The sequence below is a fragment of the Natrix helvetica genome (genome assembly GCF_964273705.1).
Source record: "Natrix helvetica genome assembly, chromosome: 12".
NCBI lineage: Eukaryota > Metazoa > Chordata > Lepidosauria > Squamata > Natricidae > Natrix > Natrix helvetica.
The window spans coordinates 16,352,163-16,378,720 of NC_138556.1; the positions used below are offsets into that span (position 1 = coordinate 16,352,163).

Below are 26,558 nucleotides of genomic sequence, written 5' to 3' on the forward strand. Positions count from 1 at the left end.
TTTCTTTTGACACCCCCCCTGAAATAAGCGCTTGGTCTTATTTTCAGGGAGATCTTATTATTTTTGAGGTGCAGGAGGCAGCGAGCGTGGCCACCTCATGGCTGCTGCTGTGTTGCAATATTTTCAGGGAGGGCTTATTTTTGAGGGAGGGATTATTTTAGCACATACGCTCAAAAGCCCAATTGGGCTTATTATCCGGGGAGGTCTTATTTTCAGGGAAACAGGGTAGATAGAGGTAGGTAAAGAGATAAGATAAATAATGAGTGGATAGATAGATAGATAGATAGATAGATAGATAGATAGATAGATAGATAGATAGATAGATAGACAGACAGACAGACAGATATAGATAGATATGGATGGGTGGGTGGGTGGATGGATAGATAGAGATAGAGATAGAGATAGAGATAGAGATAGACAGATGAATCGATAGTTACATAGGTAGATAGAGAGTCAGGGATGGATGGATAGATTTTATTTCATGTGAGGAAGGAGAAAAAGAATGCAGCCAGATAATATGCTTATTACGTATGTAATAGTATTGAATATTAGAATTTTTTTCACAGGGCTTAGAACATACTATATGCTTTATTTATTTATTTATTTACATTATTTATATGTCCACCCATGTTAAAATTAGAACTCTGAGTGGCTCACTATCATAAGATTAAAACATTACCCTACACAGAATCACAAGAAAAAATAAATAAAAGATACGCTGCCATAACCAAACTCCCTTTGAGGCGCTTGTCATAATACAGCACTGAAAACTTTATTTCAAAATTTTGGTTTTTTTTTTGTAACTGTTCTGTTATTCAGGGCATCTCTACAAAAGAGGTGGGCCTTCCACCTGGGACTTTGACTTTTTTGCACCACCACCCCACAAAATCCACCTCCCCTTGCTTCTCTCCAATGGAAACTACCGGGTACTTTCCCTGCCTGATTTATCTCTGTAAAAGTTTTTGCAAGTCTTGCTTCGGCTAAATGTAGTAACTTGTATTTCTCCATACTCGTTTACCCAAATTATGAAAGCTTTTGGAGTTGCATAACTCTCTTCTTTAATCAGCTACGAATTTGTGCCTTCTCATCTTTGTAGAATGAAAGAATAGCCTAGATTTCCCACCCACCCCCCTGTATCATTCTAAGACTTGATCTGTCATTTAATAATCCTTGTTTTTAATGTCCTATCTTATTTCATTTTTGTGTGTGGTTAGTTTACAGAAACTGTAAACGCCACTCGTATTTATTTTGGAAAGGTGCCTCTTTTGGGGCACAAGCCATGAACCTTTCTGTGGTTCTTTCAAACATTATGTGACAACCATTGTTTGCTGAGATGAAATCCCTGGGCTTAAAATCTTTCCCTGTGTCTAACGGAGTGCCAAATGCCAGCTTTCTCTTTCAATTTTAACTACGATGCTGAGCTTGTCACTCAGGAAGGTCGGCAGTTCGGCAGTTCAAATCCCTAGTGCCGCGTAACAGAGTGAGCTCCCGTTACTTGTCCCAGTTTCTGCCAACCTAGCAGTTTGAAAGCACGTAAAAAAATGCAAGTAGAAAAATAGGAACCATCTTTGGTGGGAAGGTAACAGCGTTCTGTGCACCTTCGGCATTGAGTCATGCCGGCCACATGACCATGGAGATGTCTTCAGACAGTGCTGGCTCTTCGGCTTTGAAACGGAGATGAGCACCGTCCCCTAGAGTCTAGAATAACTAGCGCATATGTGCGAGGGGAACCTTTACCTTTTAATAAACTCTACATTAATTGCAAATTGTGGTGTATTTGAAACCAAGCCGAGTTCAAATCATGGTGCTACAGCTTGAGGCAAGCCTTTCCTTAGAAATATTATTCCCTGTGTGCTCTGTTAATATGTAGGCAAATCAGGCACTAAGATTTAAACCAGTGACCGCCAACCTTTTGAGCACCAGGTACTGGTTCCATGGAGAGAGGGGGCATGTTTTTGCATGCTTGTCTGCGTTCTGGGGATGCTTGTTTGCACACCACAGCTGGCACGCCACGGCCCAGTGCCAGTCCTTGGACTTGTGGACCCCTGATTTAAAGTGTGTTTGGCAAATGAGCAGAGTTGAGTTTAGGACTCCACTTTTGTTGTGGCCTGCCAGAGGCCAGGGGAGCTGGCAGCAGATTCGGACAGTGAGGAGGTTGGGGAGGAACTTGGGCCAGTCCTGCAGTCTGGGGAAGGCTCTGATGAGGGCTCTGTGTCGGAGGCAGAGTGGGGGCCAGGGCCGTTTGCCAGTTATCAGCTGCCTTCAGAATCGGACATCAGTGAGGCAGAACAGCTGGAGCCTGTTCCCTGTGTGCGCATGCGCAGAGTGGCCAGACGAAGGGAACAGCTAAACAGGGGTCAACTTGGGAATAAGGCAGTGGTGGGATTCAGCCAGTTTCCACCTATTCGGGAGAACTAGTTGTAAACTTTCTAAGCAGTTGGGAGAACCGGTTGTAAACTTTCTAAGCAGTTGGGAGAACCAGTTGTTGGAAGAAATCTCATTTTGTTTTTTCCCACTTTGCAGGGCTAATCCTGTAAGGAAGGCAGGAAGGAAACATTCTGGTGTTGCTTCTAGCCTCATCTTCATTGCCCTGCTTACAGAAACTGCCTCTCCGGTTAACCCTGATTATAACAGCTAAGGCAAAGCGGCCATCGACCTGAATGACGTTGAGTTGGCCATGCCCACACAGTCACATGACCACCTAGCTCCACCTACCCAGCTGGTTGTTAGGGCAGAGAACTGATTGTTAAATTATTTGAATCCCACCACTGGAATAAGGCCACAGGTGGACGATGAATGGCCCCTCCCAGAGGAAAGAAAAGAGGAGCGAAAGGGGAGTGGAGTTTGCAGAAGACAATGAGTTCGATTAATTGGTTAATTGGCTCGTGACTCTCCAAGACTCCTTCCCAAGTTTTGCAGATATCGGCCTGGCAGCTCTCCAAGCCAGATAAGGTCTGTGACTGTAAATCCTCCCTTGAAAGACTTTGCTGGATGTGAATGAGCAGAATTCACAGTCAATTAATAAAAGGGGTTTTTGTGGGGACCAGGAGTTGGCTTCATGCTCTTGAGAAGCCTCGGTCAGAACCACTTTACTTTTTTTGGAATATTTCACCTTGGGAAGGAAGTCTTTGAAGATTAACCACAGTTAAACACACGTTGGTTACGATGCTAACCTTCAGTTAATTAGAAACTGAAAGAAAAGATTCCAACTGCTTGCAAGCATGCTGCAAGGCTTAACGTTTATCCATGCTGGTCTCTGTCACAAAGCACAAACATCACCCAGTGTGTTTCCAATAACCACATCATTTCTGTGTGGACAACAGAGTTTTTCAGCTTTGGCTCCTCTATCGGTGGGAACTAAGTTAATTTTGAAACAAATTTGGGTTAAGGTGCTATGGCTGCAACTTGCAATCTTGGCCCTGAGATTTTTGAGAGTGTCTCAAAGTTTAAATCTGAGCACAAATGACTATTTTACTCCTGATAATCCTTGACGTACAACAGTGTTACTAACTTAATAACTCCGGTGATTCGCTTAACAACTGTGGCAAGAAAGGTCGTAAAATGGAGCAAAACTCACTTAGTATACGTCTCGCTTAGCAACAGAAATTTTGGGCTCAGTTGTGATCGTACGTCGAGGACTCTCCTTTCAAATTTAAGGAAAGACACCAACACAAAACTCTTCAACCTTGTAATCTTTTATTAATCCATCCATCTTCCAAAGCAATCTTTTCATTGATTGGGAGAGACGTAGTATTGCAATTTTTGGCATATTGGGTAATTAGAGAATAAGGTCTGTTTTTTATTAAAAGAAGCTGAAGGTGAACGAATATGTCCTAGCTTGGACTATTCTACAAAGTGTGGTTTATAAGATCTTCGGTTGAAAGTGGTCAATATATAAATGATTAACATTACAGTGTAGGAAGTTAGCACCCATCCCTCTCCTACAAGATTGAAATATCCTAGGAAAATATTAAAAAGGGAGAATATTATATTTCCCTGGATAAGAAATGGAGAAACACGTTTTTAGGCAGGAAACAGACTCACTCTTAGTAGTCCCCAACCTTTGTCAATGGGTCATTAAAGGCCTGGGGCAGTCTATTCTACATAACAAAGATAAGTACATCAGCCAACAAGGGAACCAAACTTGGACTCGAAGCACAGCCGAGAATGTTGCCCCTGCATGGCCCCATCATGGGGAGTATGACAAACAACTGGAATACAAGATCAAGATCAAAGGCCAGAGAGGGTATAAAACAAGGGACTTTCAGCATCTTGGCCCTTTTTCTTCTTCACCCAACATCTTGAAGCATGAGCTCAAACCATGTGGTCCTGTCTGCCATTAAACCATCTTTCCAAGCAGCCTCCATGTTTCCAGTGTCTTTTCCCCCACTTGGAAACTGAACCCGGAAGGACATTTCTCCCAACAACAGGAAATATTGAAAGGAAAATGTTCTCTTCCATAGAAAGCCGCATGCAAATTTATTTGCAAGGGTGACGTCTTGGTCAATAAAAGAGGAAGAAAAGAATTCTGAAAAGATGAATGTGTTTGCTCCAAATAAGCAACGTTATTATCTTGCCACCTGCAATGGCAATAAAAGAACGAAGCAAAACAGGCCGTTATAGAAGGTGACTAACCAAGGTATAAACGCAGGGCATTTGAACGCAGAAGCAAAAGAATTAGGTAAAAGTTGACCGGTTACTCAAGACTGAAAGAGAGAGAGAGAGAGAGAGAGAGAGAGAGAGAGAGAGAGAGAGAGAGAGAGAGCGCAATTAAGAAGCTGTTATGGATAATAAAATGTCTAAGCATGAGAGTAAGATGGCTGCAAAAGGAGTTCCAGAGAAGAAATGACGCTACTAAAAACAAGAGCCAACAACTGGGGTGGATTGAAGGATGAGTGAGTAGACCAGCTCTTCATCACTGGAAGCTTTCAAGAAGAGACTGGACTTCCAGGGCAGTGATGGTGAATCTTTTTGGCCCAGAATCCCCAAACCGGAACACTCCAATCCGAAAAACCACCCCAAACCAGCCGGAAAACAGCCTGAATAACGACTTGGGTTTTGGCCATTTTTCGGGCCATTTTCAGGCCGTTTTTTTTAGACCAAAGTTTGCCATCCTGGATCTAGAGGGATGCTGTGAGGCTAAAGCAAGGTCATGGCACACACTTGAAAGTAAATCAGGAAGACTGTAATTGTGTCTGGCAAGAACCAAGAATGCTTATCAACAGGAAATATGCATGTGTGAAGTTTGTAGCAATTATGGGTAATTAGACAACTTGAAGACCTCAGCTAAAAGTTAGGGATGGCTTGCAGCAAATGAAATGCGTATTAGATAACCCCTGGGCCATTCATTAGCCAAGGCTCAGAAATAGTGACAGCTAGAGACCAATGGAACAAATTGTAGAATTATTACCCTAATGTTTATTAGATGATATTTCTTGTTATCTCTTGTCCCGCCTTTTCCTTTAGTGAAAATGTATAAAGCTTTCTTAATTCTTTGTTCTTGGTTTTTTGGCCTCTTGACCAAGAACCCTTTTCCTTGGAGTACCCCAATAAAAAAACAACCGGAAAACCTACGCTTCGTGTCTGGTGTCCATCATTGGCTTCATCGGCATCAGGCTCAGATCCGAATTGATGACAACACCGGCTTGAGTTGAGGGTTGGACTAGATGACTTACAAAGTCCCTTCCAATTCTGTTACTCTGTTATCCTCCAAAATTACTTTCTGGTCAAGGAAAGGACTTGGGATTGCCCACAAGTGCTCCCTACATTTGTTTCTTTTAGGAGACCATAAGGCAGCCATCTCTGGCGGTTTTAGTTTTTAGGAGATAAGGATGTAGCTGTTTTTGCTCAACCCATTTAATTGCAATGCTTAATAAATCACTATATAAAAAAAAGAATGCTGAAGAATAGGCTCCATTTTATAATGTGAAGCCATGCCTTAAATTCCACAGTGCGAATTGTGTACAAATTGTACCTATTATACAACATACACACCTACATACCTACATAGACACACATATATCACTGCCTTTGGCATTTGACGGTTGCTTAGACAATGATGGAAACCTTTGCAGTTAAAAAGAAAGATGTAAATCTCTGCCCCAAAATGTCACTAATCACAGTGTGGCTGAACAATTACCCAACGGTGGAAATGAAGAGAAACTGGCAGGTTTCTCTTGAAAGATTTATTAGAATTTGGCCAGGATTCACAGAGGATTGTGTGAACATGGAAGATGCTCAGGTCAACCCAGGTATCCTTTTTAATTGGGGGGTGAAGGGGAGAAACAGAAGAATTGAAGCTTTGAAGCTAACTAAGGCAACTGGATGGACCATTTCCCATCTGTCCAACAATACTTAACAGGTTGATTCAAATTAGAACCTAGGGGGAATTTGATTGACACCGAGGGTCAGCATCGATGGCTAGCAGTTGCAGCCTGCAGGACAAGTTTGGCGTGGGGGAGCAGACGGATGGAGCATGCCCTGTTGGCCTTCAGAAATTAGGAGAAACGGGTGATAGAATGGCCACTGACGTTCCCCATTTGGGCCTTGGGGCACAGTAGCCTGATTTCCATACTGGATTATACTGATTTGATTCAGGATGGTTTGATTAATACATTGGACGGATCCACCCCCTCAGCCATTGTTCCCAAGTCACAACAGCAAGATTGAACTAATCCAAACCCAATGACTTCAGTACGTAGTCCGGACACTTTTGACTCAGTGGTGAAATTCGAATTTTTTTACTACCGGTTCTGTGGGTGTGGCTTGGTGTGGCTCAGTGGGCGTGGCTTGGTGGAAGGGGAAGGATCCTGCAAAATCTCCATTCCCACCCCACTCTGGGGCCAGCCAGAGGTGATATTTGCCGGTTCTCCGAACTACCCCCTACTCTCCTCCTCTTCTTCTTCATCTTCCCCCCTCCTCTTCATCGTCTTCTTCATCCTCATTGTCTTCTCCTCCCCCTCGTCTCCTTCCCTCTCCCCCCTTCATTGCCTTCTCCTCCTCCTCTTCCCCGTCCCCTACTCACCTCCTTCTTCATCTTCCCCCCTCCTCTTCATCGCCTTCTTCCCCTCCCCCTTCATTGTCTTCTCCTCTTCCCCCTCCCCCTCATTGTCTTCTCCTCGTCTTCCCACCCTCTACTCTTCGTCTCCTCCTCCCCCTCTTCTACATCTTCCCCCTCCCCCTGCTCTTGATCGTCTTCTTTCCCCTCCCCCTCTTCTTCATCGTCTTCTTCCCCCACTCTTCCTCCTTCCCCCTCCCGGCTTTTGTTGACAAACAACCCTCCCCACAGCGTTGGGAGGACGGTCTTTGCTCTCTCCGGGAGGGCTTAACGCTCCCCCCCGCCGCCTTGGGACCCTGCCAGGGCAGAGTCCGAGCCCCCCCCTCCTCCTCCCCGCGCTGAATGCAGCCCCGGCCGGCGGGATAAAGTTCCCGGCCGAGACGGAGAAGCAGCCGGGGCGATGGCGGCGCGGGGCGAGGCCGTGGAGGCGGCCAACTTGGCCGTGGTGGTGCGGGCAGCTGGCGAGCTGTGCCTGGTAGGGCGGCTCCGTCTCCCCGGGCCCCACGGGAGGGAAGGGCGGGCGGGCGCCTGCTTGCAGAAGCTGCCGTTCCGGAGAGGAGCCCTCCCCTCCCTGGGAATGACATTGCAGAGGGGAAGCCGGCCTGGCGCTCGGGGGTGGGTGGTGGGTGGGTGGGCTTCGGGCAGCCCCCATTGGCCCGGAGGAGAGGCCGTCGCTTCGTGGGCTACGGGACTACGGGGCAGACCCCAGACCCAATTCCCAGGGATCTGGGCGACGGGAAGCTGGGGGCGGGGTTGCCTTCTCTTGGGGGTCTCTGGCGAAGTCCCCCCTGGGTCAGCCAGGGCTCGGGGCTTTTAGCCAAGGGGTATCTGGGAGATTTGGGGTTAGGAGACCCTCGTTTCATGCGAGAGAGCCAGCAAAAGGGAAAAAGCGGTTGTTATTGGAATTGACCGACTGGTTGTCAATGTCACTTCTCTCTCTCTCTCTCTCTCTCTCTCTCTCTCTCTCTCTCTCTCTCTCTCTCTCTCTCTCTCTCTCTCTCTCTCTCTCTCTCTCTCTCTCTCTCTTTCTTTCTTTCTTTCTCTCTCTCTCTCTCTCTCTCTCTTTCTCTCTCTCTCTCTTTCTTTCTTTTTCTTTCTTCCTTCCTTCTTTTTTCTTTCTCTCTTTCTTCCTCTCTCTCTTCCTTTCTTCCTTCTTTTTTCTTTCTCTCTCTTCCCTTCACTCCCCTTTCCCCCTTTCCTTCCCTCTCCTCTCCTTTCCTTTCCCTTCTTTTCCCTTCCCTTTCCTCTTTCCCTTTCCCTTCTTTTTCCTTCCCTTCCACTTTTCCCATTTCCTTTCCCTTCTTCTTCCTTCCCTTTCCTCCTTCCCTTCCCTTTCTTTTCCCTTCTCTTTCCCCTCCCCTCCCCTTCCCTCTCCTCTCCTTTCCCTTCTTTTCCCTTCCCTTTCCTCTTTTCCTTTCCTCTCCTTTTCTTTTTCCTTTCATTAAAAGGCAGTTTTAAAATAAACCACCAACAATATTTCCCCCCTCCACAGGCTTTCCCCTTCACCTGTCCACCCCCTGTGCAAAAGGCTCTTACTGAACCGCTCTGTCCTTCAGAAGATTAGATGTTCCTGGGTTCTAAACCAGATTAATCAGTAGGGGAGGAAAAGGCCCATTATTAATGATTTTAGGGCGGTGATCTGTTTCCTACATGGTGCTAAACCACGGTTGGCTTAAACATAGTTTCTCATTTGAGGTTGCCCCTACAAACTACAAAGCCATCACCCCCCCAAGGTTGCCATTTGACATCATATGAGAAGTAGACAACTGACACTTTGGCTTCATTGAAAGAATACATCCTGTGTGTGTCTGGTTTACCGAAAGCAAATGTTTGCCAAAACACCATAAAAAGAAATTGCGTTTGTAAATTCCTACTACATAAAACATTGCGTGTTTTATGTTGAAAAGGGAGGGGCTTATCAACAAAAGAGTGAGGTGTCAAAATTCTTTGGAAACCCCCCCTCCCAAATTACCATTTTTAAGAGGAAGCAAAAAAAAAAAGGGGGGGGGAATTTGCCACTATTATATGGTTTGGTTATTGAGTTCTTCTCCTCTTGTAACATTTATCTGATTCCAGAATCAAGACTCACAAGCTAATCATTAAAGAGACTTAAGTATTTTATGGCCACACAACGGTTTAAGATATATTATCTCACCTTTCCCCAGTGAGTACAAAGTTGCTATCTTTAAATAATGCTCCTATCAGGCTTTATTTTCCTCTGAGGATTTAAAATGTAATTTGTCTCTAAGCGGTGCTTGGAGGTTTGTGTCTATAGAAATAGCGGGGAATCCAATTTCAGTCATGGTTGAATTAGGCAAAGAGATTATATGGCACTGTTTCTGCTAAGCATTTTTTTTAAAATAAAGAAAGTGATGCACCATCAAAAGTGATTTGAAAAATGGTTGAAATCTTTTCCCATTTTTGTTTGGACTTTTCTTATCCTCTGCCCTCCACGGTTATAAATTATTTAGAATTTTTCCAAGGATTTAAAGCTGCAAACTCAAAAAGAAGGAAAGGAAAACAAACCAAGGCCAATTGTGCACCTCCACCCTTGATGGAGAATACAAATCGAAATTTTAAGTTGTTGGCAAGCAAGGGAAGAGCAGGACATGAAATAAGACAGCATTTTTTTTGTCTTAGAAAAAGAACTGGAAAGAAGGACTAGGGGTGACATGATAGCAGTCTTCCAATATTTGTGGGGTTGCCACAAAGAAGAGGGAGTCAAGCTATTCTCCAAAGCACCTGAGGGCAGGACAAGAAGCAACGGGTGGAAACGTATCAAGGAGAGAAGCAACCTAGAACTAAGGAGAAGATTCCTGACAGTTAAAATAATTAATTAGTGGAACAACTTGCCTCCAGAAGTTGTGAATGCTCCAACGCTGGAAATTTTTAAGAAGAGATTGGATATCCATTTGTCTGAAGTGGTGTAGGATTTCCTGCCTAAGCAGCAAGTTGCACTAGAAGACCTCCAAGATCCAACTCTTGTTACTCTATTATTCTGTCTTATTTGCGTTTATCCCCTCCCCCCCCATTCAATCGTGTCTAATTCTCAACACTTCCTGGATAAATCCCTGCAGTTTTTTTGGTAAGGCTTTTCAGAAATCGTTTGCCATTGCCTTTTTCCTAGGGTTCAGAGAAAATGACTGGCCTAAGGCTGTCCAGCTGGCTTCCTGTAAGGCAGGACAAGAATTTACAATCTCCCTTAACCATGACACTAGTCTGGTGCTCTATTTATAATTGCACACTCTTAAATCCTTTATGGAATTACCTTTGTAATCCAATCTTTCTACACACCAGCAATTCTTACTGATACTTTTAAATTTTTAATATGAAAGAAGAAACAGTTGCAAAGGAAGCCCTTTTATGTCCAACATAACTCCCCCTTATGTTATTATTTGCTAAGGCGTGTCCATTGCAACCCCATGGACAACGTTCCTCCAGGCCTTCCTGTCCTCTACCATCCTCTGGAGTCCATTTAAGCTCATGTCCACTGCTTCAGTGACTCCATCCAGCCACCTCATTCTCTGTCGTCCCCTTCTTCTTTTGCCCTCCATTGTTCCCAGCATGAGGCTCTTCTCCAGGGAGTCCTTCCTTCTCATCAGGTGGCCAAAGTATTCGAGTTTCATCTTCAGGATCTGGCCTTCTAAAGGGCAGTCAAGGTTGATCTCCTCTAGAACTGACCGGTTGGATCGCTTTGCAGTCCAAGGGACTCGCAGGAGTCTTCTCCAGCACCAGAGTTCAAAGGCCTCCATTCTTTGGCGCTCAACCTTCCTTATGGTCCAACTTTCACAGCCATCCATTGCAATTGGGAAAACCATAGCCTTGACTATACGCACTTTTGTTGGCAGGGTGATGTCTCTGCTTTTTAATATGCTGTCTAGATTTGCCATAGCTTTCCTCCCCAGGAGCAAGTGTCTTTTAATTTCTTTTAATCCCCATCTGTGGTGATCTTGGAGCCCAGGAAAATAAAATGTGTCACTACCTGTATTTCTTCATGTGTCCTATCAAATTATTCAATTAAAATGTTAACAGGAGGATACAAATTACTGTGTATGGTTTATACTTTTTAACTAATTCCTCCAGGTGAGATCCTGGAAAAAAAAGCCTTGTTTAATTGTAGAACGAGAAGCAAATTCTTCACAACCGTTGATCCTTGAATTGGCAAGGAATTCCCAGGGCAGAGTAGCTGATTAAATTTTCGTATGAGCAGCCTTAAGGTTTCGTGTAAAACGGAATCTTCCCTAAATTTCTTTCTTTTTTTCTTTCTTTCAGGAAAACCGACCAGTTCCTGAACCTGGTCCTAATGGTAAGTTGTAGATTATTCACTTTTTGGAATATTAGCACTTCATTCTCAGCTGGCAATGGGCATGTTGAAGGAAGGCAATGAGTAGCTTTGGATGGTGAAGGTCGCATTCCAGAGCACAGTTGTTACTAAACCGGTCTCATTTATTTGCCAGATTTTATCTTTCCCCCTGGTTTATGCATTATTAGGCATCCTGCAGTGTAAATATTGTTCAGTAAAATGTAAAAATATGAAGCATTTGAGGGCTTCCCCGACCTGGGGTGGGTTTTTTTTCTTTCTTTGCAGATGTTTCATTACGCAAACTGGGTAACATTATCAGTGCTAGCAATGAAATGTCTCAAAGAAAATAACCCATCTCGGAGAGAGCACCAAGATCTCATTTCAACCCTGAGCTACAAATAGTTTCCTTTTAGTGGTATGAATGGCTTGGGATTCTATGCCATACAAAGCATACAGAAAAAGAGAAGGCCAAAGAACACGCGACAAGAACACTCAGAAGAAGAGGAAGGGACAACATGAAAGGCAGCCTATGACAGCCTTCAATAACAATGGTTGAGGCCACCAGAAATGCCAAAAACAGAACTTGTATTTCTCTGGATACCCAAAGTGGTAAAAGAGGAGGAGGAGGAGGAGGAGGAGGAGGAGGAGGAGGAGGAGGAGGAGGAGGAGGAGGAGGAGGAGGAGGAGGAGGAGAAGAAGAAGAAGACGTAGTAGTAGTAGTAGTAGTAGTAGTAGTAGTAGTAGTAGTAGAAGAAGAAGAAGAAGAAGAAGAAGAGAACGAGGAGGAGAAGAAAAAGATAAGTGAGGAGGAGGAAAAAAGGAGGAGGAGAAGAAGAAGAAGAAGAAAAGAATGAGAAGAAAAAAAGAATATGGAAGAGGAGAAGAAGAAGAATAAAAGAAGAATGAGGAGGAGGAGGAGAAGATAGTCTTTCTTTAACAACAAAATCTTGCAACTCCTCCCCCTTGTTGTAGTCCAGCCAGTTAGGGATGTGTTTGTCTGAGCTCCTTCCAGATGTTACCTGGATGTTCTGGATTTAACACCTCCCCTCACGCCCCAGTTCCTTTTGCCTAGGCCCTGGGCAACAGCACCTTCATATGTCCATCAGGGTCATCTTAGGTCTTCAACTCTACCTATATGTTTCTTTTATCATTGTGATAAAAGGGCCCCACCTCTGGACACCAAAGAACCGGATAAAAAGTTCAGCCAGGAAGCCACTTGCCTGAAGGAGCTTACATCGGTGTGAGCCGACAAAGTATGGCCTGAAGTTATCAGTCCTGGCACAGCGATTGCAAAACCGCGTTCTGGTGTGACTCTTGTACACCATGGGCTTTCCAATTTCCTTGATTGTGTCCCTAGGCCCACCATGAATCAGTGTGTGGTAAATTGGAATGGCCCCAGGGTTTGAGTCAGCAATTCTGGAAGAAATAGGACACAGGTGGATTTTAGGGCTTGACTTGATAGATAACTCGAAAAAATATCTAGGCCATGTATTTGATTGGGTCTGATAATTCTATCTCTGAAATGTTCTGTCAAGACGGGGGACGGGAACAGTCAACAGTTTCTTAATTTATTAAGATATATTCAGATAGCTTTGTAAATATGTCACCCTTTTGCTGTTATCTTGGAACTGGGTCAGATCCAGACTCAATTTTTCCATAGACTCTTGAGATTTAATGAAAAGAAGGACTCGGGGAGACATGAGAGCAGTGTTGCAATATCTCAGGGGCTGCCCCAAAGAAGAGGGAGTCCAGCTATTCTCCAAAGCACCAGAGAGCAGGACAAAAGGCAATAAGTGGAAACTAATCAAGGAGAGAAGCAACTTAGAACTAAGCAGGAATTTCCTGACAGTGAGAAAAAATTAATATAATCAATGGAACAACTTGCCTCTAGAAGTTGTGAATGCCCCAACACTGGGAGTCTTTAAGAAGATGTTGGATAACCATTTGTCTGAAGTGGTGTAGGGTTTCCTGCCTGAGCAGGAGGTTGGACTAGAAGACCTCCAAGGTCCATTCCAAGTATTTTATTCTGTTATTTGGATGGTCCCAACACTGCAAAAGGGCATCAAAACTGTTCATAGCAAACCATTAGTTTCTTAATGAGTGACTGCTCTAAACGGTCATAAAATTGAATCAATCATGTGATCGACCCATTTTGCAACCTCGCGACTTGCAGGTTTCATTGCTGTCTAAATCGAAGACTACCTGTGTTGTTCTTTGGGGTTTCAGTGCTTCAATTTTTAATCTCATTTACATAAATAGGGCATGTCAATCATAGCAATGTATGGATCCATATTTACTTAAGGGGTTTTAGATGAGCTAATTAATCACGTTTCTGTTGCTTCTAAAGCCGGCCCTTCTTTATAGTGTACATAATAAGGGTTATCAAATATGATTTCACACTCTGGTTTATCTCTTTTTGCAACAGAAGTGCTTTTGAAAATGCACTCCGTGGGAATATGTGGGTCTGACGTCCACTACTGGCAACATGGGCGAATTGGAAATTTTGTGGTGAAGTCTCCAATGGTTCTGGGCCACGAAGCATCAGGAACCGTTGTTAAAGTAGGATCTTCAGTAACCAAGTTAAAGAAAGGTGAGCTGAAGCTGTTCCCAAGTCGCCTCCATCTTTCTACTTAGTAGCTGATGAGTAAGGGTTAACAGCATGTATAAACAGCTGGAGGTAGGGAGCTTCAGCTCCCATCTCAATGGCTACTATTTTGGGACAAACACAATCGGATTGTTGGTTTTAGGACTGAAATCAGCTGGGGAAAAATAGTGGAATCAAGAAAAACAATGTTTTTTATTTTATTTTGGGCAGATTTATTTATTTTCTGAGATGGCTGTACCTGGCTCTTTCTTGTCCCTTTCTCTACAATCTCTCCTTCTGTCCCTAAGCTCCCAAATGATCAAACCACAAAGTATTATTTGGCCTTTGACTTAAAAAAAATTGGGCAACCATGATTTGTAGACAAGATTTGTAGAAACTGCCATTAATGCCGTAGATCTACCTGTCTTCTATCTGTCTCTCAACGTCCTTTGTGTAAAATGTGTCAGATCTTCACAGAGTCCAGATTTTCAAAGATCTGCCTTATCGGCTTGGAGCTGAAGGGGAACTTAACGCTAGAACAACATGATTTCGTGGGCCCCAGCAAATCCAGAAGTTTTTAAATTATATCTCATCGTCTTCTGAGTAGGCAAATTCCTGTCATTTGATTCTTACCTCAGCTTGAATGTCGTAATATGACTGGGCTGCTCTAATGAATACAAGAAATGCTCGGGGGCTTGTAGGTTTCATCAGCTTTTGGGTGATAAATATTTAATACTAGCCAATAACCCAATTTTCCCCTGGTATTTATTTATAAGGGGAAAATGTCCGGATCAAACATCATTTCTAATGTTGGATTTTCCCCCCTTACCAAAGGGAGCCCTCTCGTGGAGTACTTTGGAGCCGTTACCATGGCAACTCCACTGCGCTGCACAATAGAAGCCATTTTACGGCAGTACAGTAGAAGCCATTTTAAGGCACAACAGGCTGTATCTTAACAGAACACCCCCCCCCCCGGGTGTTAGGAGTGCCTTACCCCCTTAGTATTTGTTTCCACAGAGTAAGTCATCTGTGTACCAAGTTTGGTTGAAATTGCTCAAAGTGTTTCAGAGTTATCCTGGACCACACACACACACAAACACACATTTTTATATATATGGATTAATACTTAGTACTTCGGAGTATCTGTTTAGAGTTAAATGGTGTGAATGGGCCTTCTAGATACACAAATCTCTTTAGTGGGTCATTTTTCTTTCCTGCTTTCTCCCCTTCCTACATCCTTGGGGTCTCGCAGGTGATCGGGTTGCTATTGAGCCTGGCGTTCCGCGAGAAGTCGACGAATTCTGCAAGATCGGACGTTACAACCTCTCACCGACCCTCTTCTTCTGTGCAACCCCTCCAGACGATGGGAACCTGTGCCGATATTACAAGCACGATGCCAACTTTTGCTACAAGTCAGTTGCAATGCTTTGGGGGTGGGGGGGTGCGGGAAACCATGTCACGGAGCTAACCAATCTGAAAAACGATGATGCAGTGTTTTTCCTGGGTTTAATCGTCTTTGAGCAGCGTGCAGTTCCCCAAATGTGCAACTTGGATTACAAGCAGGCAGAATCTCAACCACCTAATTGAAATTACAATACAATACAATACAATAGTAGAGTTGGAAGGGACCTTTGAGGTCTTCTAGTCCAACCCCCTGCCTAGGCAGGAAACCCTATACCGTTAGAGACAGATGGCTATCCAACATCTTCTTAAAGACTTCCAGTGTTGGGGCATTCACAACTTCTGGATGCAAGCTGTTCCACTGATTAATTGTTCTAACTGTCAGGAAATTTCTCCTCAGTTCTAAGTTGCTTCTCTCCTTGGTTAGTTTCCACCCATTGCTTCTTGTTCTGTCCTCAGGTGCCTTGGAGAATAGCTTGACTCCCTCTTCTTTGTGGCAACCCCTGAGATATTGAAACACTGCTATCATGTCTCCCCTAGTCCTTCTTTCTCTTAAGCTACACATACCTAGTTCCTGCAACCGTTCTTCATATGTTTTAGTCTCCAGTCCCCTAATCATCTTTGTTTAGTTGAATTGAAACCCTAAATCACCCTAAATCACAACACAACCGTACATAAACTGGGAATCTTTAACATTCAAAACCAAAGAATTAGCTCATGGTCAGAGAATGACTCTCAGATCTTTACAAGCAAAGCAATTTTTTTTAAAAAATCACAGTCCTTCCTTTCTCTAATGGATTGACATAGTACTATTCCAATTTTCTGCTCAAATCACTGTTGTTTTTCCCCACCCTAGACCATTTCAGTGATCTGGAAAGAAAAAAATAATAATTTAATCACATGATAGTAGTTTTTTATGCATATTTCTAAAGTGTTTAAAACCAGCGGGCTGTAAAATTTAGGGATTAACTAGCACGGGAAGTTAACAGGGACACGGTGGCTCAGTGGCTAAGACGTTGAGCTAGTCGGTCAGAAAGGTTGGCAGTTCGGCGGTTCGAATCCCTAGCACCACGTAACCGAGTGAGTTCTCATTACTTGTCCCAGCTTCTGCCAACCTAGCAGTTCGAAAGCACGTAACAAATGTAAGTAGAAAAATAGGAACCACCGTTGGTGGGAAGGTAACAGCGTTCCGTGCGCCTTTGGCATTGAGTCATGCCGGCCACATGACCATGGAGACGTCTTCGGACAGCGCTGGCTCTTTGGCTTTGAAATGGAGATGAGCACCGTGCCCTAGAGTTGGGAATGACCAGCACGCATGTGCGAGGAGGAAACCTTTACCTTTAACAATGGAAGTAAAATACTTGTTTAGTTCTGCAGGGTAATGGAGAACTTAAACATGATTACCAAATTTATTTATTGTAATGATTTATATGGCTGCTATATCCCACAATGACCCTGGACATGGCACATTGATTAATGCGAACAATTAGAAAACAACACTCATCCATTAAGGAGCGTTTGAGTTCACGAAAATAATTCTGACCACAGCCAATCAACCGGTAGAGCTAACTCAGTCTTCTGCTCCGATGCTTAGGACAATCTGTATGGATAAGTTTCAGATGTAATAGAGAGATTAGTAATGATCAAACAAAGAAACTCCTATTAAAGGAGAATATTTGTAGCTCAGGGTTGAAATGAGGGCTCCCTGGTGCCCTCTGAGCGGGCTTGTTTTCTGGCAGACGTTTCATTACCCTAACTAGGTAACATCAGACTGATGGTGTTGCCTAGTTGGGTAATGAAACGTCTGTAAGAAAACAAGGATGCTCAGAGAGCACCCCTCAAAGAAACCCCTCAAAAATGCACTGTTACAATTCTGCGAGAGGCAAAACAGGAGAGTATAATATTACGCCTCCCCTGTCCACCGTTAACCCTTTTCCTCTGCAGTTGTTAGTAATTCTTTGAAAGTTGTAATCATTTTGGAATTTTTTTTTGAACTTGGAATCATTTTGGAATTCTTTGTATATTTTAATAATTCCTGGAATGTTTCCCCCCCCTCCCATATTGTCTACAACAATGATGACAAACCTTTTTTTGGCTCGCGTGCCAAAAGTGGGGTGAGCGCAAGGGGGGGGTCATGCGTGGGGGCGTGCCACACCCATAATGCAATGCGTGACCCCGGTGTGCATGCGTGCATGATCAGCGCTCCCCCCCACATTTTTGGCATGTTTTTTTTCTCCCTCCCCAGGCTCCTATAAAGCCTCTGGAGCCTCCGGAGGGTGAAAAATGGCCTCAAAAGAAGGCTGAAGGCAGCTGGCATATGTGCTGGCCAGCTGACAGGGCAATGGCTGACGTGCCCTGACAAACGGCTCCATGTGCCACCTTTGGTTCCCCATCCCAGGTCTAGAATTTTATTTTCTGGCCTCCAAAGTCCTGTAGCAGGTAAAAGAGGACTTTCCCCATCTGTAGCTAAGAGGCTGGGAGTTGTGTGTTCCTCTTTTTAGACGCCGGAGTCTGCGCTAAAGATTAAGGCTCCTCTTAAAATACCAGAACGGGTGAGCATGCAACAGCAACGCCTGCAGGCAGTTGGCTGATCTAAAAGCACGATAATGCCAGCAAGATTAACTGCCGCTTTGAAATAAAGGAAGTAACCGTCTTGCTCCACATCATTTGTTTGCAGAAAATCTCTTGCGGTGGAGAGTTTTGAAGAAGTCATTGTATATGTCAGTTCCAGAAGGATTAAACGATTGCCCTGAAATTCATCCTTTTGCAGCAGAGGTTACTAAACAGTTACGGGATGAAGGACTGTGACTCAATGGCCTTTGACATGCTTACCTAGAAAAAATATTATATTATATTAATTATATATATTATATTAATTATATATTATATTAATTATATATTATATTGATTAGATTAGATTAGATTGGATTGGATTGGATAGGATTCTATTCTATTCTATTCTATTCTATTCTATTCTATTCTATTCTATTCTATTCTATATTATATCATATCATATCATATCATACCATACCATACCATACCATACCATACCATACCATACTATACTATACTTTTACTTTTACTTTACTTTTATTCATACTTATAGACCGCCCCCTCTCCCAAAAGGGACTCGGGACTATACTATACTATATATCATCATGTCATGTCATATCATGTCATACATTACATTACATTACATCTTATTATATCATATATCATGTCATGTCATATCATATCATGTCATATATTACATTACATTATATTATATCATTGCATTGCATTACTATATTATATTATTATATTATAATTACATATCATATATAATAAATTATAATTATGTCATATATCATATTATTGTATTATATTAGTTAAATTTCCGTGTCAGAATTTTAGTACAGCGACTTTGTGTGGCTTACGATATAATAAAAAGTTCAAAAGCGCTAAAAACAATCCAAATTAGAATAAAAAGATATAAAGAATAAAATAAATCAGGAGCCCTCCTTCCCAAAGGAGTCTAAACTAGAATATATATTTCTCACACACACGAACACGGTGGGTCCAACAGGGATACGTTTTGGAGTCAATATTACACAACGTTTTAATGAATTATCCAGATCAGGGGTCTCCAAACTTGGCCACTTTAAGACCCGTGGACTTCAACTCCCAGAATTCCTCAGCCAGCTGGGGAATTCTGGGAGTTGAAGTCCACAAGTCTTAAAGTGGCCAAGTTTGGAGACCCCTAAAATAAATGATTAAAAAGACGGGATCAACCTTTCCTTACCTGTTCTTTCCAACTGTGTTGGAGCATCCAGATATGCCGAGATATTTATTCCCCAAATATCCATTATCACTTGGTGGTGGGTCTAGATGAGAATTTCAAGGAATGCCAATTAACTAGCTAGGTAACAAGTGACTGTAGCATCTTGGGTTTGTGCTTAATTTATGTTAAGCCATTGTTCTTAGGTTTTTAATGTTGATGCTTTGGAGATTTGGGGAACTTTGGTTTCTACTTTACACACACTAATGGAAGTTCTTTGGTCTGTTTCGTCTTCTTGCAGACTTCCAGACAATGTCACCTTTGAAGAAGGCGCTCTTGTTGAACCCCTTTCAGTTGCAATTCATGCCTGTAGAAGAGCCGAGGTGACACTGGGTAGCAAAGTCTTCATTTGTGGTGCTGGTATGGAAGACTTTGGCATTTCTTTGATTTTTCCAAAACGGATGTATTATATTAGTCCCAATGGATGTGTCTTCCCAGACAAAAAAACGCTTCCATTGTCTCAATTGAAGGCCACTTCGAATGTGGCATCCACATTTCTCTTCCCAAAAGGTTCACCTGTGATTCTGTCACTGCTTTTTTAAAAATAAAGCACAAGACCATCTTTACTGTGGCACTTTCATTGTTTCCCACCGGTGCTCTTTTTATAATGTAGTTGTTGTGGCCCGCTAGCGGTCAGCACACCTGGGAGCAGATTCGTACAGTGAGGAGGTTGGGGAGGAACATGGGCCAGTCCTGGAATCTGGGGAAGACTCTGATGAGAGCTCTGTGTCAGAGGCAGAGAGGGGGCCAGGGCCGTATGCCAGTTATCAGCTGCCTTCGGAGTCAGACATCAGTGAGGCAGAAGAACATCTGGAGCCTGTTCCCAGTGTGCACAGAGTTGCCAGAGGAAGGGAACAGCTGAAGAACAAGGGTCGACTTGGGAGTAAGGCCACAGGTGAACGATGAAAGGCCCCTCCCAGAGGAAAGAAAAGAGGAGCGAAAGGGGAGTGGAGTTTGCAGGAGACAATTCACTTCATTGGTTCATGACTCTCCAAGACTCCTTCCCAAGTTTTGCAGATATCGGCCTGGCAGCTCTCCAAGCCAGATAAAGTCTGTAACTGTAAATCCTCCCTTGAAAGACTTGGCTGGATGTGAATGAGCAGAATTCACTAATAAAAGGTTTTTTTTGTCGGGACCAGGAGTTTCCTTCATGCTCTTGGGAAGCCGTGGTCAGAACAATAGTTTTATTGTTTAAAAAAGGAAGAAGTTCCTTAGAAGTGGCCGTTGGCCATCAAACTCTGCGCAATAAATAACCAGACTTCGTTTCGGTGTCCCCTCTCTCTTCTTAGGACCCATTGGGCTCGTGACTTTGATTATTGCTAAGGCGATGGGAGCAGCGCAAGTGGTGATTAGCGGTAAGATCAATTTGCAATCTGATTTATTTTCTGTGCGTTTGCAGTTCAGCTTTCCAAGTTCACACGCGATAAAGGACTCGTGTTGCTTGGGTAAATTCAGAGCTGTTAAATGGGACAAAGGATGAAACATTATTCAAGACAAGAGGCAAATCGAGCGAGCGCCAATTTTTTTCCTTCTAAATCTTAATGGTGTCTTTTGCATCGATCATGAAGAACGGCCGTTCAATATAAGTCTAGTATGAGTTTGTAGAGTCTTCGTGCCATCTTCTGGAACGTGTTTATGGTTTTCCCAATCAAAATCGCCACTCAGAGATTTCTTGATGGATTTCTCATCCAAATATAAACCATCTGATCTAGCTCTGGGTTTAGAGATCATCAGAGATCGGTTAGATCCCACTATATACTTGGAGACCTTGAATATTCTTCTCTGGGATAGGATTCACCAACCTTTCGGACCTCCCGCGGACCGCTAATATGCTAATGACGGGCTGGGTGGGCATGGCTAGGTGGTCATGTGACTAGATAGGCGTGGCCAACGCGATGTCACTCACGTCAAGGGGCACCTTGCCAGCCTCTACTCGCCCCTCCCTTCCCACCCACTCCTCACGTGCTCCCCCTGGCTCCTTAGGGCCCCAACAGGAAGCAGTTGCTGGAGCTAAGCAGCCACCATGAGAAAGAGTTCAGATCGAATTGGATCTGACCGTGAAGGAGGCTCAGCAGAAGCACCTCACTGAGGACTACGAGCATAGGCTTTCCAAGCAGAGGGAAGACCTTTGGGAGTGCAAGGGCAGCTACCGGCGCCTGGAGGCTCAGCGGGCTGAGCTGGTCAGCCAGTTCCAGGCCATGTTGCATTCCCACCTAATGTGACCTTTGTTTTACTTGTGCATAATTCTGGAGCCTGGCCTTCCCAGGCCAATCAACATTTGCTTTGAAAATGTTGTGTAGTCCTGGGATAAAATTTTTTTTATTTGTCGATGGCTTTGCTTGCTACTTGCTACAGATTCGTGTTTGTAGGAAATACGAGTGTAAATAGAATAGCTTGGAATGCAGTTGCTCTCTGACGTTGGTCAAACATATCCAAGGTAGGAACAAATAATCAACGGGAGAGATTCTGTTCTTTCAAATCATAAAGGCTAACAGAGAAACGGCTGCCAAAAGTCACGCTAAATTAACTCTGAGATACAAGCGTCATTCAAAAGCCTTCCCCTTATGTCCTTACGCTGTTGATGCAGCTCAAGTTCTGTTGCCTTAAGGCAGGGGTCTTTAAACTTTTTAAACGGGGCCAATTCATGGTCCCTCAGACTGTTTGGGGGGGGGCAGAGCAGCTCGGTGGGCGTGGCTAAGTGGTCACATGACTGGGCAGGCATGCGTGGCCAGTATAGTAGTCTATTAAACAATGCACACAAATTAAACTTTAATTTGTTATGCTCCTGGGGGTGGAAAGCAGATGAGTGAAGAGATCTGGCGGCTTTGGGAGGGGCTGTGATGGACTTCTATTTGTCTGTCTTTCACTCCCCCTCCCTTCCCGTCACCCATCTCTCTCTCTCTCTCTCTCTCTCTCTCTCTCTCTCTCTGGAGTCCAAAAACGGACCTGTTTTTGGCCTCCTGAGGTCTCCAGAAGGTGGGTAGGGGCCGGCGGCTAGATGGGGCGACGTGGGTAGGGCAGCCTTGTGTTCTCACGCGGGGTGGATTATTGGCTTCGGCGGGCCGTATCCAGCCCCTGGGCCTTAGTTTGAGGACCCCTCCCTTAAGGGCTTGATGAAACGACCCTTAAACGATGTGGGAGAGGATAGGATCCCGTTGAGGGAGTAGTAAAACCCTGGTGTCCCCCTTCCCCAAAATGCAGTATGACATAGTCCATTATAAGTAGTCCTCGACCTACAGCCACAATGGGGCCCAGATTTACCGTTGTTAAGCGAGACATTGGTTAAATGAGTTTTGCCCAGTGGTGAGATCCAACCCGTTTAACAACCGGTTCGGTGATCGCGTGCTTCACTTGATGTGGTCATACCAAGAGGCGCCACTTCTCTCAGATAATAATTAAATTAATTGGTGCTTTTGGGTGGTGTTTTTTTTTTAAATGATGGCTATGAAGTTTTGCTTTCTTTGCCTATAGATTTGTCTGCTCCCCGCCTTGAAAAAGCGAAAGAAATCGGGGCTGATTTCACCATCCCGGTCAAGGGGCAGAGCCCCGAGGAGATGGCCAGTAAGGTGGAAACCTTGTTGGGTTGTATGCCTGACATTACTTTGGAATGCACTGGGGCCGAATCCTGCATCCAGACTGGAATCTATGTAAGTGTTTCATAGCTTAAAGGCATCGGGAACAATCTTCCGTCTCTCAATTGTGGGCAGTTGAAGAGAAGAGAGGGAGATTCTAGAGCAAATTGATATTTAGAACAATTAACCAGTGGAATGACTTGCCTCCAGAATTTGCAGCTGCTCCAACAACTGGAGGTTTTTAAGAAGAAGTTGGATAACCATTTGTCTGAAGTGGTGTAGGGTTTCCTGCCTAGGCAGGGGGTTGGACTAGAAGACCTCCAAGGTCCCTTCCAACTCTGTTATTCTATTCTAAGGAGATCCAGGTTCATTTCCAAATTCTCCAGAAGCCAACATGCCAGGACTATCTTTCCCTCTACCATAGCAGAATAACAGAGTTGGAAGGGGCCTTGGAGATCTTCTTGGATTCTTCTAAAGAGAATTCACAACTTCTGGAGGCAACTTCTGTTCCACTGATTAATTGTTCTAACTGTTAGGAAATTCCTCCTTAGTTTTAAGTTGCTTCTCTCCTTGATTAGTTTCCACCCATTGCTGGTGCTTTGCAGAATAGCTTGACTCCCTCTTTTTTGTGGCATCCCCTGAGATATCGGAAGACTGCTATCATGCCTCCCCTAGTCTTTTTTGTCATCAAACTAGACCTTCCCAGTTCCAGCAACCGTTCTTCATACGTTTTAGACCTTCAGTCCCCTAATCCTCTTTGTTGCTCTTCTCTGCACTCCTTATTTCTTCTCAGGCAACCCGTTCTGGTGGGACTTTAGTTTTGGTGGGTCTGGGCCCAGAAATGGTCACCTTGCCCATCGTGAATGCCGCGGTGCGTGAGGTGGACATCCGTGGAATATTTAGATACTGCAACACGTAAGTATTCGTCATGGGTCTAGAGGAGCAAATAGAGATGTATTGTCCTCATATTTGGCCACGTTGGGGTGGGTGGGTGGAATGATGGTTGTATTGATCTTGGACACTGAATCGAGAACTGTGAATTGTTCTTTGATCAACTGTTTTTTTTAAAAAATTAAAACAGAACAAAACGTCCATCTTAGAAAGTTCTTGAAATCTGATACGTTTGTTCCCTGTGCCTCGTACGGAAGAAAAATAGGCTTTCATTGTGTAGCAGCTATTTTGTTTTGTCGTCAAAAAATGGTGTGGCTAAAAAAATACAGTAACCCATTCTGTCTGGCTTTTATCAAGAGGGTGTGGAGGATTTTGAAATGGATAGAAAATATTGTACAATACAGATTATAATTTAGGTACAGAATGTTTGGTGCTTAACCTAAGCGCTATTGTGCAAACGTCGAATACCTTGAACAGGATTAAAAAGAGAGGGAGAGAAAAAATCTTAAATATCATTTAAATACAAATTTAATTCATTTCATTGAGGTAATTTAAATACATTCCAATACATCATACTGAGTTTTCAGTTGTAACACTCTGAAATTTCCTGATTCGTTTGGTTTTAACAGAATACAATTGCGTGTAATCCTCGACTTACGATCGCAGTTGGGACCAAAATTTCTGTTGTTAAGTGAGACAGTTGTTCAGTGAGTTTTGCCCCATTTCGCGACCATTTTGTTGCCAGAGTTGTTAAGTGCTTCAGATAGTGACACGGCTGTTAAGTGAAACTTTGCTTGACTTTGACTTTGCTTGTCAAAAGTTTATAAAAAGTTGATCCCATGATTACCAGACACTGCAACCGTCATAACTGTGAGTCAGTTGCCAAGTGTCTGAATTTTGCTCAGGTGATTGTTGGGATATGGCAGTGGTCGTAAGTGTGAAAAACGATCATACCTCACTTTTTTCCGTGCTGTTGTAACTTTGAACTAAATGAACGGTTGCGCCTGTATATTTGTGTTTAGAAGGTGAGATCATCTCTGCTCTTTGATGGGTCTTGGAAATCTCTCCCAATAAACCTGGGATCTGTTTTATTGATGGTTAACTCAGAGAACCAGGAGTTAGAACTCCTAAAATTACAAGAGAAAGATTAATTTTTATGATTAGGGTTGATTACTGTAACGTATCAATTTTTATTAATTTTGGTTAGTATTAACAATTAATATTATAAGGGAAAAGCACTGTCACGAGGAGATTACTATTAGAGAATACTAGTATTGTCTCCATGATGAATATTACTCAAAAGAATTGTAACCAGACAACACACTGTCTATATGGATTTTGAACATGTTGCTCTTTCTATTAATATTAATAATCTCTCTCTCTCTTTATAGACACACACACACACACACACACACACACACACACACACACACACACACACACGGTACTCCAAACCTACTCACTGGAGAAAAATACTGTGGGGGTAAGACACCCCTAATGCCCCTCGAGGTGTGTGTTCTACTAAAATACAGTTTGTTGTGCCTTAAAATGGCGTCTACTGTACTGCTGTAAAATGGCTTCTGCTGTACAGCACAGTGGAGATGCCATGATAACAGCTTCGTAGTACTCCACGAGGGGGCTCCCTCTGGTAAGGGGGAAAATCCAACATTAGAAATTACGTTTGGTCTCGACATTTCTCCCCTATAAATAAATACCCAGGTTATTGGCTAGTAGTAGTAGTAGTAGTAGCAGCAGCAACAACAACAATAATAATATCATCATCCTTGCCACAATCTGCCATTCAAAATCTGGGTATGTGTGCAATTCCCTTTTTGGTCTTTTGCTTTCTTCGCAGGTGGCCCATGGCGATCGCGATGCTTGCATCGAAGAAAATCAATGTTCAACCATTGGTGACCCACCGTTTTCCTTTGGAAAAGGCAATGGAAGCATTCGAGGCAACCAAGAAAGGGATCGGGATAAAAATTATGCTGAAATGTGACCCAAACAATCAGAATCCCTAAAAGACATAAAATAATCCAAGTCATTGCATCCCATTCTACTTTCCTGTTAGGGAGGATTAAGTCCTCGGAGAAGAAAATGTAAACATAGTGAATCATAGCCTTAAACCGATGATAATGTAGAGCCCTCGTCAAGGAAACAAATGTTATGCAAATTATTTAGAAACTTGAACCTAAAAGGAGACCTTCAAGTTGGAATGAATAAATGACCTCTGTCATTACAAGTCAAATGTGTCATTGGAACCAGCGCAGAACTGTAAAATTAGGACCTCCGTGTTTAATTTTCAGCACAATGCAGCTCTCTGGGTCTGAAAGGCATGGGGGGGAGGGCAGGACTTCCCAGTCTGAGACCTCAGGACTGAAGGTTCCAACGTGGCCTTCTCATTGGGTAAACATGGATGTGTTTGGTGCATCAGGAGCCATTCAGAATTTGAAACCACTGTCCTTCGTGATTGTTCCGAGCCACTTCTTGCAGACTTTGAAGCTACTACACACTTTTCCCATCAGTTCAGAAGTTCCTGCTGGAGTTAGTATGAAGTTCTATCTAGACCAATTTACACGAAGACATGGCTACCTACCAACATCTGCTGGGAATTTTGGATTATAATCTTGTAAGATTGTCTACTGTGCGAATGAATGGCACAGAAAGCAGGGCTATCAATTCTCCATTCCATCTGAAGAAATCCTTCCTTCCTTCCTTCCTTCCTTCCTTCCTTCCTTCCTTCCTTCCTTCCTTCCTTCCTTCCTTCCTTCCTTGTCTCTTCTCCCTCTCTCCCTTCTATCCTCCCTCCCTCCCTTCGATCTTCCCTCCCTCCCTCCCTTGTCTCTCCTTCCTTCCTTTTCTCTCCTCCCTTGTCTCTCCAACCCTCCCTCCCTTGTCTCTCCTTCCTTTTTCCTCCATCCCTTATCTCCTTC

At 43.5% G+C, this 26,558-nt stretch overlaps 1 protein-coding gene across 1 annotated transcript; it reads left to right on the forward strand.

Annotated features, from left to right (window-relative positions):
• The first annotated feature begins 7,377 nt into the window (after positions 1–7,377).
• On the forward strand, positions 7,378–25,867 carry SORD (sorbitol dehydrogenase). The gene is made up of 9 exons (XM_081965177.1): positions 7,378–7,532; positions 11,330–11,363; positions 13,786–13,950; positions 15,197–15,356; positions 19,404–19,522; positions 20,452–20,517; positions 22,634–22,809; positions 23,528–23,649; positions 25,481–25,867. Exons 1-9 carry the CDS (start codon positions 7,458–7,460, stop codon positions 25,644–25,646), a joined length of 1,083 nt encoding a protein of 360 aa, XP_081821303.1. The 5' UTR covers positions 7,378–7,457; the 3' UTR covers positions 25,647–25,867.
• Positions 25,868–26,558: the final 691 nt, after the last annotated feature.